General features: G+C 41.4%; 1 protein-coding gene across 2 annotated transcripts; it reads left to right on the top strand.

Moving 5' to 3' along the window:
* The first annotated feature begins 1665 nt into the window (after window positions 1-1665).
* rbm44 (RNA binding motif protein 44) lies at window positions 1666-12247 on the top strand. Of its 2 annotated transcripts, none has more exons than XM_039819100.1 (20): window positions 1666-2123; window positions 3106-3133; window positions 3235-3341; window positions 4564-4638; window positions 5188-5254; window positions 5381-5415; window positions 6095-6300; window positions 6432-6595; window positions 6971-7562; window positions 7656-7717; window positions 7811-7960; window positions 8530-8695; window positions 8794-8828; window positions 8934-9015; window positions 9153-9261; window positions 9351-9473; window positions 9580-9647; window positions 9866-9939; window positions 10178-10400; window positions 11533-12247. In XM_039819100.1, exons 1-20 carry the CDS (start codon window positions 1961-1963, stop codon window positions 11845-11847), a joined length of 2844 nt encoding a protein of 947 aa, XP_039675034.1. In that variant the 5' UTR covers window positions 1666-1960; the 3' UTR covers window positions 11848-12247. The 2 variants fall into 2 exon arrangements, with proteins under 2 accessions (XP_039675034.1, XP_039675032.1); XM_039819098.1 differs by having other exon boundaries at window positions 6095-6318.
* Window positions 12248-12817: the final 570 nt, after the last annotated feature.

The following is a 12817-nucleotide window of genomic DNA, read 5'->3' as shown; positions in this document are numbered from 1 at the left end:
TGCTTGTGTGATCCTCATTTTCTTTCTTATACATATTTCGTTAGCACTGTTAGAGGGAGCCTAAGACCTATGATTTGATAATGATAAAAAAGACCTTGAACCTTCCTCTTCGGTACGTGTGAGCCAGTGTAAACCACAGAAGAGTGGATAGAAAATATGCAGGAGAATGGGAAGTAGTGGGATTGTTTCACCTCAGCATAAGTTTTCTTTTTAACAAAAACTGATTTTGAGGTATGAAAGTTACTTTTTGGATGTACAGTATTTATCACATGCTGTCTAAAGTCTAGATAACTGCAAATTTAAACTTACATTATTTTTATCTCTAGGTTATTGGTTAAAAATTAACATTAGCAAACTGCTAATATAGGTGTTGCTAACTAGCATACAAGTATTTATCATGGCTGCAAGATCAGGGGCAATACAATTGCCCTTTGTTACAATTGCCTTAAAGCCACATGGCCCAATGTAAGCACCTTTTGTTTTTTTTGTTTTTTTAAATAAAATGATTAGATATTGACAGAAAGTGTGAATAGTATACAGCCTATATGTCTACAAGTTCTTTTCGTGACCTGATCAGCTAATCAATGTTTTTGAGTAAAATATACTTTTAACTCAATTCAAATAATAAAAACCTAGTTAACACTAGAATAGTTGCCTATAGCCTCTGCAAAAATAGAAACAGACTTTTGCTTTAAATGCATATGATGCATGACATCTAAAAGACTTTGAACCATATACATAAAAATCTTAAGTAACATTATTAGATACTACAGCAGTAATCTGAGTACTTTGAGGTGTGGTTTTATTCGAGATACAGTGGGGGCAATTGTAACACTGACTTTTTTGCATTACATTTAATATTATAGTCTTGTCCTTATAAATCACTTGTATTATTAATTAGTGCACATATGTATGTTTGTTATATCAAAAATGACTAGTGTATTTCAAGTAGTCTGTGAATTATGAAGGAAAATGTAACTTTTTAAAAAAAATTTACAAAATGTAATCTATTACTCTCCCCTACATGTTAAATGTTTAAACACAAGAAGCTGTACAATAAATATGCCTGAATAAAATAGTCTTAAATTGGAGACATTTCTATTTAAATTAGGCTTTTTTAAAGTCAGCTTTTGAAGGAATGAGGGAAGTGAGGTTTGTTGTTTACTGTTACTAAAACATGTGACCCTCAGAATGTTTCCAACCGCCATTAAAATCAGGACAAGACCTCAACTGCTAACTGTCGCGCCACCGCCTGGCAGGAGACGTGAGGTAGGTTACCATATTTCCCCCAAAATTATTTTGTATCTCTTGTGGTAGCTATTAACTGTCTATGATCTAGCTAATCACGGAGATAGTTATGAGTTTGACTCCCAAGCCTTTGAAATATCTCTCTTGCTCTGGAAAAATATAACGTTAAAATAGAATGATGTTGGAACTACTTTCACTAAAGAAATAGTTCCTAACAGTTCAGATCTGATGATAATCCAGGTGTTACTGCTGCTCTTTCAAATGTAATTTTACAGTTTTGTATTACTACAAATGGTAGGCCTAATCATTTGTTCAGGGGGTCATTTGTTTGGCTATTCACATACTAGGGCAGTCCTAGTAGGGCTGAACAGAGTCACACACCACACGGTAGGTACCAATTACCTTAATTGGCGGATTAACCCGGTGCAGACCATAGACTGTAGCTAAATATTGTGCAGACTTAGCTAGCTAGCTAACGCCACCATCTCCAAACCGGCAACGTAGTCGCGAATAAAGCCAACTGTAGCGCGCTAATGTTATTTGGTTGTTAATATTTTCTTAATTTTTTGTAACGACAGTGAAAATGGAGCAGGTAAGACGAGTTATTTGTAAGAAGACGTCGGCGTTATCCTAGCTAACGTTAGCCAACCGTTTTGTCGACCTCAACGACTCCTCATTGTAATTTTGGACGCTTATTTCGGACACTCAACCCATGGCTGTTTATCAGAAAGTGTGGCCTGCCTTTCCAATCACGTTACCCTACGAGGTGACCGCTCCTAGCTCGTCATACCTGGCTCGTGACTATGCGGGCGTGGTGGTCCCGTCACACCTGATACCCTGTTATTACAACATGGCGATTGAAAAGCCAAGTCAAAGTAAGTTACATCCCTAAAGTGTGTTATTAAAAGATGTTAATATGTAGCCATGCGATCTAAGAATGGTAACGGTACCCACCATGGCATGCTAGCTTTTTGGTAAGGTGGCTAAATAATACTCCAAAAGTTGGGCTAACGACGTTACATTTTGGAAAAGGGAAAACTAGCATGGTCATTTTCAAAGGGGTCTCTTGGCTTCTTACCTAAAGATATATATAAATAAAAATGGGTTGTATTGGTACACGAGTCTCCTATTACAGGCCTGCCCGCTTTATCCCTATCCCATGCAGTTTGGGCAATCACCATGCAGTTTTTCCTCATCCAGTACACATGTGTAACGTTAATTTTCGCCTATTCTGAAATGCAGTATTTGACTATTTCTGCTTAACGTAACTGGGGTCTTGGAGTAATTGGGTATGGCTGAAAAGCTGAGACTCATTTATTTAGAGCAATTTTATTGGTCCCCACAGTAGCCATTTAAATTTAGTGAGACCATGAAACGTGAGCCTTGTTGTCTTAATGTAGTATTTTGGAGGGAGTTTTGACAAGTTTAGTCAATTCTCAAGTGGTTAAAAATGGTGTACCAAATGGTATCAACCCCAAAACTGCTGCAATGACTTATGAGACAAAAATGAGCAGGAGAATGGCCATCATAAACTAGTACCATAACTTACTAAACCCTTAAACATTTTCAAAACGAATTGTTTATTGCTGATTTCTGACTAGAAAAACATGACCACATTCAAATTAATCCTCACGTTCCTAGCATTCAAATGATGTATACCACTTCAGTGTGGAATCAACAGTTGACCTGCAATCACCCCCTAAACATCCCCTGTCCCCCACCCCTACCGCTCTAGAAAAGGGGGCAGAATGCTAAGGGGTTAACGTTGCAAACAAATGTAAGCAATAAATGCCTAATCAATTGCAAATTTGGGCAAGGATGTCATTCATTCATCTAACTGTGTTTCTTCATCACCAGAAGAGAACAGGAAATTCTTGCTGGACAGGTATGCAGATAATTAACTATATCCTCACTCTCACTTTACGTACTAAAAAGACCCTGATTATCAATGAATAACCAAGAGCTGTGCTGTTCTTTATTTTACAGGTCTGTATTTGATTTGGTGGAAGTTCATAAATACCTTTCCTTAACTGACCAAAGGCTGCTGGGTTGGTATCTCTCGTTGTTGCCAGATGACCGAAAGATCATACAAGGTATGCTTGAGTGATTGGCTCCTTTTCTGAGTCATTATCAGTGTTGGGTGTAACGTGTTACAGTAACGTAACTACTTTTTTGGGGTAAAAAGTAGTGTAAGGCGCTACTACAGAAAATTTGGTAACGAAACGTAGTTCCTTTTTCAATTCGGTGCAACGTTACTTTTCCCGGGGACAGATTTGACCGCGACGCTGCCTTCTCAGCTGCGCGCTCACAAGCCCCACACGGTCCGTGACAGAGGCTGGTAGCACGGCCAAAGCAAACTTGTGAGAGCGTTTTAAGCTTCGTGGCTTTTTGCTGGACGACGTGCTGAGCCAGGCAGACGCAAAGCTGACAACCTCACAGATGGATGCGGTGGAGATGGCCTCATGCATACACGCAGCGGACCGCTGTGGACTTGTGTTGGTTGCACGGACACGCAAGGATTTCCAGAAAAGAGGCTGCATGTGTCTACGACACTGCACGGACCATCGCGGCTACGCGACCGGTACAAGTCGATACAGACGATGCATACTGTACACGCTAACGCCGTTTAACGCTGATGACCTGCTGATGTGCATCCAACCCGCGCTGGTCTCGTTCATAATGAATCAACCGCCACTCTGTGAGGAGAGAATCCAGTCTGCAGTGTAGTTCAGACGTTTCACCGATTAACCAGAGATTGGCTTTATGGTCAAAGATAGTTTTTGTATGATTAACTTCAGTCTCTGCCAGAGACACCTGCTTTTAAAAGTAACAAGTAAAATAAAGTTACTTTCCGTAGGGGGTAACTAAGTTAAGTAACAGATTACTTTTTTTAATGAGCAAACGCTACTTTTTAAAAAGTAACTTCCCCAACACTGGTAATTATATAGCCTAATTGTAAACCAAATGTTGATTGATGTAGAAATGAGGTCAAATGGATCAAACAATGAATCTATTAATCATGAACATGCCTATTAGATTTATACTGGGGGAAACAAAGAGTCCATTGTTAGGCTACTCTCTATCCTGGGATTAGTTTCCTCCTTTTTCTTTTCTCTTCTATACTGATATCTGGCAATGAAAAAATGAATGCCTGCCTATAGCCATTAATAATCTTAATAAATCTAAACTTAATCAATGTCTACCTGCCAGTGTCATGCAAACAGGAAAGGACATTTTGGGTATAGGTGGCAGCCTATTTCACATATTAAAATTGGGAGGTTATGAGTCACATTTAATTGTTTTCTTTTCTCCTAGATGAAGGAGGGTTTCACCAGTTCCTGCATCGACATCCCGCCCTAGAACTGACTCGGCATCATGTTTATGTGAAGCGTGAGTCAAGTCTGTTAAAATAATAACATCTTCCAGGGCTCCAGACTGTGACCACATGGTCTCATTTTGCTGTGTGTGTGTGTGTGTGTGTGTGTGTGTGTGTGTGTGTGTGTGTGTGTGTGTGTGTGTGTGTGTGTGTGTGTGTGTGTGTGTGTGTGTGTGTGTGTGTGTGTGTGTGTGTGTGTGTGTGTGTGTGTGTGTGTGTGCTGTCATGACAGCGATACATACACTGTCATGACAGCGATGGGGCTGTCAGTTTACCTTATATGTTGCATCTTCAAAAGGGACACTGAATTTGAAACAGCACATTGTAATTTCTGCATCTGTTATCAAAGTATTTATTAGTAATACAGTGGAAATTAGTAGAAATGTGAATATTTGGTTAGCATGTTGATTTACGGTGTGTGTGTGCGCTCCTACATTTTCTGGTTGTGCCCCTAACATTTTCGGTTGGGGGCCACTGTGCTCCTAGTGAAAAAAGTTAGTCTGGAGCCCTGATCTTCTAATAGCGGTGTACAGATTAAATGCATTTTGTTATTCCCAATGCAGATAACTTTGGAAGTGACCGAACTGCCCTGCCAACCGTGACATCCAACAGGCCTGTGCATGTCTCACAGTAAATGCAGTGAATTTGGAACACATTACATCAAATGATTCAAGTTTTTATCATTTTACAGTGACTTATTGTTTAAATTTTGTTGTCTTTTTTTGTTTTGTTTTTTTTGTTTGTTTTGTCTTTTAGATCTAGAGCCTCAGCAGCAGCGCAGTACAAATTTGGTAATTTGTGAATTTCATACACTGGCAGTGATGCTCTTGATATATTTTCTTTAGGTGCTAATTATGATTTATGTTTTTTATTTTTTAAAGAGACAAACTTCTGAGATTCTCAAAACGCATTCAGATTATTTACACAAGTCTGTCACTGGTGGTGGTGTTGACAGCTGAACATGTACTGTAGCAGAGGTTATATATATCTACTTCAGAAAACCCCTTTTTTAAATCACAACACATCACACAGAAACTTTCTATGGAAAGCTGCTAGCTTTCTCCCACATATCCAACCCCTTCCTTTTAATCAACCCAGCATCAATTAGTAACGGTGAGTAAAATGCAGAAAAATTGGAATAAACTATTTTTACAAATATTTCTGTAGAGCCAGTTTTCCAGACTGTGATTGAGCCATGTAATGGACTGTAACAGAAATGTGACAAGTCTACAACTTCAGTCCAGTCGCTAAATCATTTAGTCTTCTTGACATTGTACTGCCTGGATTCATAACCTAAATATAGAACTCATCAACAAACATTTTTGTCTCGCACTAGGCATAATCCTTGGTCTGGGAAACGGTCCCTTTTATCTTATTAGACAAGATGTTTTATAGGCAGCAATTACATTACACATTAAACTGGAAAAGTTTCAACTTGCAGTTCTGTTTGTTGGCTCGTTCTCTTGCAAGACATGTCCTATGGTCATCAAAACTTGAAGATTCTTCCCAATGATGTAAGGGAGACCTTGACCCTGCTTGGCTGTAGAAACAGTGGGGACGGATCCCTAAAAAGTCCACATGGGGAAATCTGCTGCACCACACGGCTTGTTCACCAGCAAGACTGCATCCAAACAGCCTTCAGCAACCCCACCGTGCAGGAACCAAACCACCAGAAGGTGCACACAATTATTTCTGTACGTATATTAAACCGTTAAAGTTATAACGCTGGTGTAGTCCCTTCGGTTTCTAAGTTGTGAATGCGAAATTCCTTTTTTTTCCAAAAAATGAATACACAATTTCTTTGAAGGGCCCGTCAAGGCTGATGTCGAGCAGCGCAGCAGCTCTTGCAAACTGCTCTCTGGACATGGACCTGGAAAGATGCAGCAAGGGCGGAAAGCCTGAGCTCAGCAGCCAGACTGCAATGACACAAGGCCGGAGTGCTAACTTCACATATGAAGTCAGTCCATTACAGTGAGTACACATCTTATGGCTGACACAACATGTACGTTGTTAATTTCTTGCAGCAACCATGCCCATCTCAGCTCTTCTGAATTTACATTTTTACATATTTGGAAATTACAAAATTAGAATTTATCAGTTTGAGAACAATAGTCTAAAACTCTAGAGCAACTAGGGCAAACTTCTCGTCACTCAGGTGTGTCCATTTTGTAGTTAAATGGCTTGTAGGTAATTAAGGGCTTAATACGAATAAACTTGGATGTCTGTCTTATTCCCTGTCTGTAAAATAATAATAATATTTTTTTTTTTTAATAAAACGTAATGTTCTGTTTCATCTAGGCAGGCAATAGGAATCCTTATTGATATGAGCAACATTGTTTATTACAGGTCAGAATGGACAAAGATCGAGTCTCCTAAGTACTACAGCTTTGACAGTATCCAAATGGATGATACAGAGTACAGTGACGGGAGCATTATCCAGGCAGTTGAGCTGGAACAGGTCAGCCCTCTTCTGGATCCAGTTGAGGAAAATGGCACAAAGGAGGGGGGTCAGGGTCAGGAGGTCGATGGTAATGAGTACAATGTAGATGATGATGACGACGACGCTGCTATCTTTAGCTTTGGAGATCAGAGTGACAACTTCCATAGCATCATGGAGAATGATAAGAGCATACTTGCCTGTCTGCCCAGCGAAGATGTAAAAGCACGCAATAATGGGGTTCAGTCGGGTCCACTCGCCACCGATGGTAAAGCACTGGCAGCCAGCAGGGAGACCTTGAATTCTGACCAGTCTGTCGTCAAGAAAACCACTGCAGAAAAGCACACCTCCACTATGCCCTGCGCTACTACCTGTGACGTGATGGTTGGCACTGAGCTGGCAGTGTGCATGTCGGATGCCACCCAAACTGAGAATCCAAAAACGGCTGACAAGCATGTCGTCACCGAGGTCCACATGACAGATCTGGACTATCTCGCTGAGGTAAGGTTGAATCCAAAGACCAGTCATTATGATAGCTCCAGCAAAATGTTACACCACCTCCTTTTTTTTTTTTTTTTTTTTTTTTAAATTCAGGAATTTCTCAAACTCAAGATGGCTCAAGAGGAACTGAGAAAGCAAAAACATAAAAGGAAAAGGTAATGTATCAGACAGTCCTACATTAAACTTGGCCCCAAGGGATGTCTTCCACAGTAGGACTAATATCTGTAATGTATCTTTATCTTCTCCAGTTTGGCTTGTAAAGTAAGAAAGGAATGTGACTGTATCCAGCGTGCTCAGCAGGCAGAGCTGGCCCTTCTGGCCCTGCAGTACAGCATGTGCAGACAGCACTGCTGGAGACTCTACTATACCTCTGCTGAGGGAGGACAGGCCACACCAGTGTAAGGAGACGTCGATCAATATTGATCAGAATTTACCTTTGCTCTTCCACGCAGACAGTTGTAGCGTGTCAAACTCTAATGCAGGGGTCAGCACATCTTAGGCACGTGTGCCGTCATGTCATGTGGTAGCTTAACCAATGGCACACTAGCAATACGTGTGCAAGAGAGTTATTTGGAAATATTCCAATCCACATGCCAAAGGCACTCTTTCACAGCCATTGGCAGTTATTTACCGTAGTTTAATTGACTTTTTTTTTTTTTCGCAATCTGCAAAGACCTGCCCAACTCTGCCTCTGATTGGCTCGTTGCGTTCTTCACAGAATGCGGCGTGAAGGGAAAAAAAAATACCACTGCCTGAGCAGGCTCGGTAGATGATGGCAGGCTCAATGCGGATGTGGCACACACTTATTAACAAGAACATTTTAAAATGGCACTCTATATTAAGAAGGTTGCGGAGCCCTGCTCTAATGTGATATATTCATCCAGATGGATTTTGTAAAAAAAGAATTTTTGAAAAAAGGGCCACCTGTTCAGGCCAACTAATATTTATTATTCCCCTCTCTCTTTAGGCCAAACAACCCTCCTGTAGACATTGCAAGTGTTCTGCAAAACCTGGAATCTGAGTATAATCAGATGAAAGATAAGATCTTGACAGGGGTTCCTCTGGAGCAACTCAAGCCTTTGTCTGTTGATTCTGAGAAGATAACCACATGTGCAAGTTACATCCCTGCACAGGTAAGCCTACCTTCTGGATATTATCCAAATACTTGATTTCATATAGTTTATCCACAGCTCTGATATTAATGCTCTGATTTTCTGTTTTCCCTGTTCAGATCATTAATGATGTGCTGGGAAATGTTCCATCTTGGTATGTAAGCGCAGACATGCATGTGTGTCTGATGTAATTCAATTTGAGCGGTTTAGCAGACTAGACTCTCTAGATGCTGTAATGTTGTCTGTCTTGATCCCCAAGGAGCCCCCAGGAGCCACAGAAACCTGATACATCCGTTGAAGAAAATGGATGTCCCGATGATCAAAGCGGAAATGGCTGCCAGGTATTCTTCTACTACACACGGAGACCAAACCCTTGAGCGGCTTGGCGTTGCTTTTATTGCCACTAATTGAACCCAATTTGGCATTTTAGTTCTCATCAGTTTGAACAACTCTGGTGTTTGGCTCATTTCTTTCCCAGCCCAGTCAAAGAAAGGAAAAACCGATCAAGGAGGACAGCAAAGCAGTGAGCGCTGTCCGGGATAGAGGTGCCATCCATAATGAACACAAGCCGGCAGAAAGGCAGACAAGTAAGCAAAAGCATCCCGCTCACATTTGAGATAATTACCAGGGAAGTAGCTGATTTAAATCAAAGACGTGCCATTCTTTGTGTGTACAGCAGCTGAGTGCAAAGAGCTCAACACATCCGAGGCGTGGTACGATGCTGAAGAAGACGTGAAGCCTGCAGTAGCTACTCAGACAGGACAGGACCCAACAGTGATCGCAAAAGAGAGGCCCAGTGGTAAGTGGTCAGTGAATACAGCTAAAGCACTATAGCTGCACTATAGCTGCACATGTAGCGATTTTTTTGGATCAAATCCTTAGAGGAGAATTTGTTTTAATCGCAGAATCAGCCAGCACGGAGGTAAAAAGCTCAGTACTCTGTGTTTCCAACCTACCCAGTCATGTGACCGAGGTGAGTTTGTACATTTCTGCTGCCGACTGCAGACGTTACCATCTCAAAGCTGTACTCATGAGACTACGTGCTGTAATCGTCATATGTAATTCAATATGAATATATGTTGGAACATTTTTCAGATTTTTGTCATGTTTTTTAACCCTAATGCATTGTATAGTACCGTTATAGCCAGCAGAGGGCACTACAGGCTTTAACTGAAACGTCTGTCTTGCCAGAGTAATGTGATGCAGTGGTTTGAGAAATACCAGGTGTCTGAAGTCAGCTTTCCCACTTTAAAGAATGATGTGAGGTGAGCGACTGCTCTATCTGAGGACATCCATTGCAACACACTTGTGACATTATTTAACATTGTCCATGTCTTAGATTCATGTGTTGCATCTCAAAGTACAAATGTTCCTCAGCCGTAACTGTTGTGTTAAGCCTAAAGTCAAACCCTTCATGCAGCTGTTAGAGCAGCAGTCTGCTTCCAAAATCGACACATTAATGTCAGTGTACCAACTGCCTGTCTCGTTGGCTGTGTTCCCTAGAGTTGCCATAGTTGTGATAAATGGACACCAATCTGCCAAGGATGCAGCGAGAGCGCTGCATGGCCGCTGCATGCAAGGCCACACTTTACACGTGGAGCACATCCACAAAGCCATCGGTGAGAGCCAGAGCCAGGCCTCAGCCTCCATCAGTGGATCGGAGTCTTCACACGATGCCGACAAACCACAAACCTCCAAGACTGACTCCAGCAGCACTGAAAGAAAGGTGAGCATATGGGGGAGGATAAATGTATAATTAATTGTCTGTCATGTGGAGAAACTGGTGGTTATAAGTAGAACATGTTTGAAAGAAGCAAGTAAAAATTGTGGCATCTTGGATTACGTCTCTTGAAATTGCCTACTGTAATTGTTATCAGCAATAGCATTTCTTTAAGTCTGCATTTGTCCCATGCAATGAGCCCTTCATTAGATAAAAGAACAGGTCACCTTGGTCTCTGGAACATTATGTCATACCTGCAAACTTGTCTCTTTTCGGTGAAAATCGCCGTTTTGAATGGGAAAATGTCATCCACGTGAATCGTGTAGAGCCGAGAGTTTTTATTTGGGGGGGGAGTCCGAGACCTGGTGCTAATACGGCCCAGTTGTCTTAACGACCGTCATCTACCGGACCGAATTGCAACGGGGACTTCGGTGCCTTATTTAGGTGCCACTGAAATGCCTGCGCTTCTCTCTGATGCTCCGAGAACGGACGTTAGGGGCAACCTAAACATCGCCGCATGTCGCGCTAGTTAACTCTACAGCTGGCAGCAGGTAACGTTAGCCTACCGTTAGCTAGCAGCTGGAGTAAACACGGTTAAAATGCTGACCGCTAAACTGTGTAAAAGTGTGTCTGTATTTCACTGGAGAGGAACGTATGACAGTGTGCAGCTGCTGTTGTCGGAAAAACACAGATTTTGCGTTCACTTGAAATTTGCCTCGCCAGCCTCGTGCTGCATTCAAAGTTATTGTAAAATACCCTTTTCCCATTCAGTTGTTTTAACAGGAATTTACTGGTGAAATGAGTTGTTACATTTTCAATAAATTTCATTTTGACCCTGTGGCCTTAGCAATAAACACGGCGTTCTTTAATGTCGCAGACTGTTGTTTTGTGCTCCCTTTTAAAAAAATAAATAAAATAAAAATGCAGGTATGTTTTATACACATTCTATTCTTTTATGTACATTCTTTTCTGACATTTTATAGAGAAAACAATAATGAAAATGATTAGTTATAGCCCTAAAATATAATGGCCCTTGTAGATCAGTACATTCCATTGACATAATCCTGAAAATGTAAACTTTTTTTAGTTTTAGTTTTTTATGCTTTGGGGTTAATTAATTTCTCTGTCGTCTCTCTAGCTGATAAGTCAGCCGCCGCCTAGCTCCAGCGTCAAGCACAGGAAGGTGGTCTCAATCTCCCCCACAGCGAAGGGAACCTGTGTGCCCCAGCGCTATGGCACCATGGGCAGCTTCGATATCCTGATGTCCGAGCTGACGCAGCGCCACCCAGACGTTGAAAGGCAGAGGATCGTGGATGCTCTGATGCAGCTGAAGGCCAAGCACCAGGGCGTCCTCAGCGGCCTGCCCCTCAGGACCATCCGGGAGATGACATCCGAGCTTCTGACCACGCCAGCGAGCGATGCGGTCGAAAGGAAGCAAAGCTCAGTGCTTTAAAATCTTTGTTCTTCTCAGTGATGCAGTATGTTTGAATGGCATTACAAGTCAAATAATTCAAAGAAGGAGAAGGCAATTATATAAAAAAAAGGCAATTCATTTAAAAGGAATTCGAGTGCCTGAAAGTTGTTAAACATTTGTTACAATCTACCATAGTGTGTTCTTTCCAAGTAGGTTGTCATTGCAGGGTTGTTTTTGTTGTTTTTTTCTTCAAAAGTGAATACATTGAAAGTTTGAAGGCTTTACACTGCCTATGCTGCCAGTTATTTGGCAGTTATATTATTTAGTTTATAATTTCTAAAATGGTGTTTAAGGTTGCATACAGTTGTGTGTGCATATACAGCAGTGTTGTATTTTGATTTCTGTTAATAAAACGCATTGGAATATTTTCCTAGCTTCAGCTTTGTTGTGCTTAATGTCCCTAAGTGAAGTGTTTGATTAAATGGCTGTCTGACTAATAGTCCTAATTGGATTGGCCGCTTTAACTGCATGCACAGAGAGAGAGACTGAGAGAGAGAGAGCTGATGAGACTTCACATTCAGAATCTTCAGTTGAGAAGTAAAGCCAGATGTTGATGGCTCTCTTTGACTAGGTTGCATGTGGTAAATGGACTCCTCTTTAATGGTACTAAACACAAGCACCATATCACCATTAAACTGGACTGCCACGTAATGCTTTTTGATGAATTTTGCCAGCCTGCAGCCAGAAACCACACACGAGGAAATTGAACTGCTCCTTTTAGTTAGGATTGGGCATCGAGAACCGATTCCTACTTGGAATCGTCTCAAAAATTACGATTCCAGCGGAATCGTTTCTTTATTGGAATAGTTTGGGGGATTTGGTTTGGTTTCTGAAGCGGCCAGTACGCTTGTTGTGTCGCAGCCTTGGAGCTCAGTAGGCAGCGCTCTAGTGTGGCTTTATTTGACGTTGGGAAAAAGCCCTGTAAAACTGCAGACCACCGTTGAATCAA

This window comes from Perca fluviatilis, chromosome 12 (assembly GCF_010015445.1).
Source record: "Perca fluviatilis chromosome 12, GENO_Pfluv_1.0, whole genome shotgun sequence".
Classification (NCBI taxonomy): Eukaryota; Metazoa; Chordata; class Actinopteri; order Perciformes; family Percidae; genus Perca; species Perca fluviatilis.
The sequence above is the reverse complement of the archived record's forward strand: the minus strand, read 5'-3'. Positions and strand labels throughout refer to the sequence as shown.

Excerpts from the sequence above, each read along its gene's own strand:
- rbm44 (XM_039819098.1), top strand. The coding sequence starts at position 1,961 with ATGGCTGTTTATCAGAAAGTGTGGCCTGCCTTTCCAATCACGTTACCC. Across the intron at positions 6,596-6,970 it reads TATGAAGTCAGTCCATTACA|GTCAGAATGGACAAAGATCG; the intron begins GTGAGTACACAT and ends TGTTTATTACAG. Across the intron at positions 8,696-8,793 it reads CAAGTTACATCCCTGCACAG|ATCATTAATGATGTGCTGGG; the intron begins GTAAGCCTACCT and ends TTCCCTGTTCAG.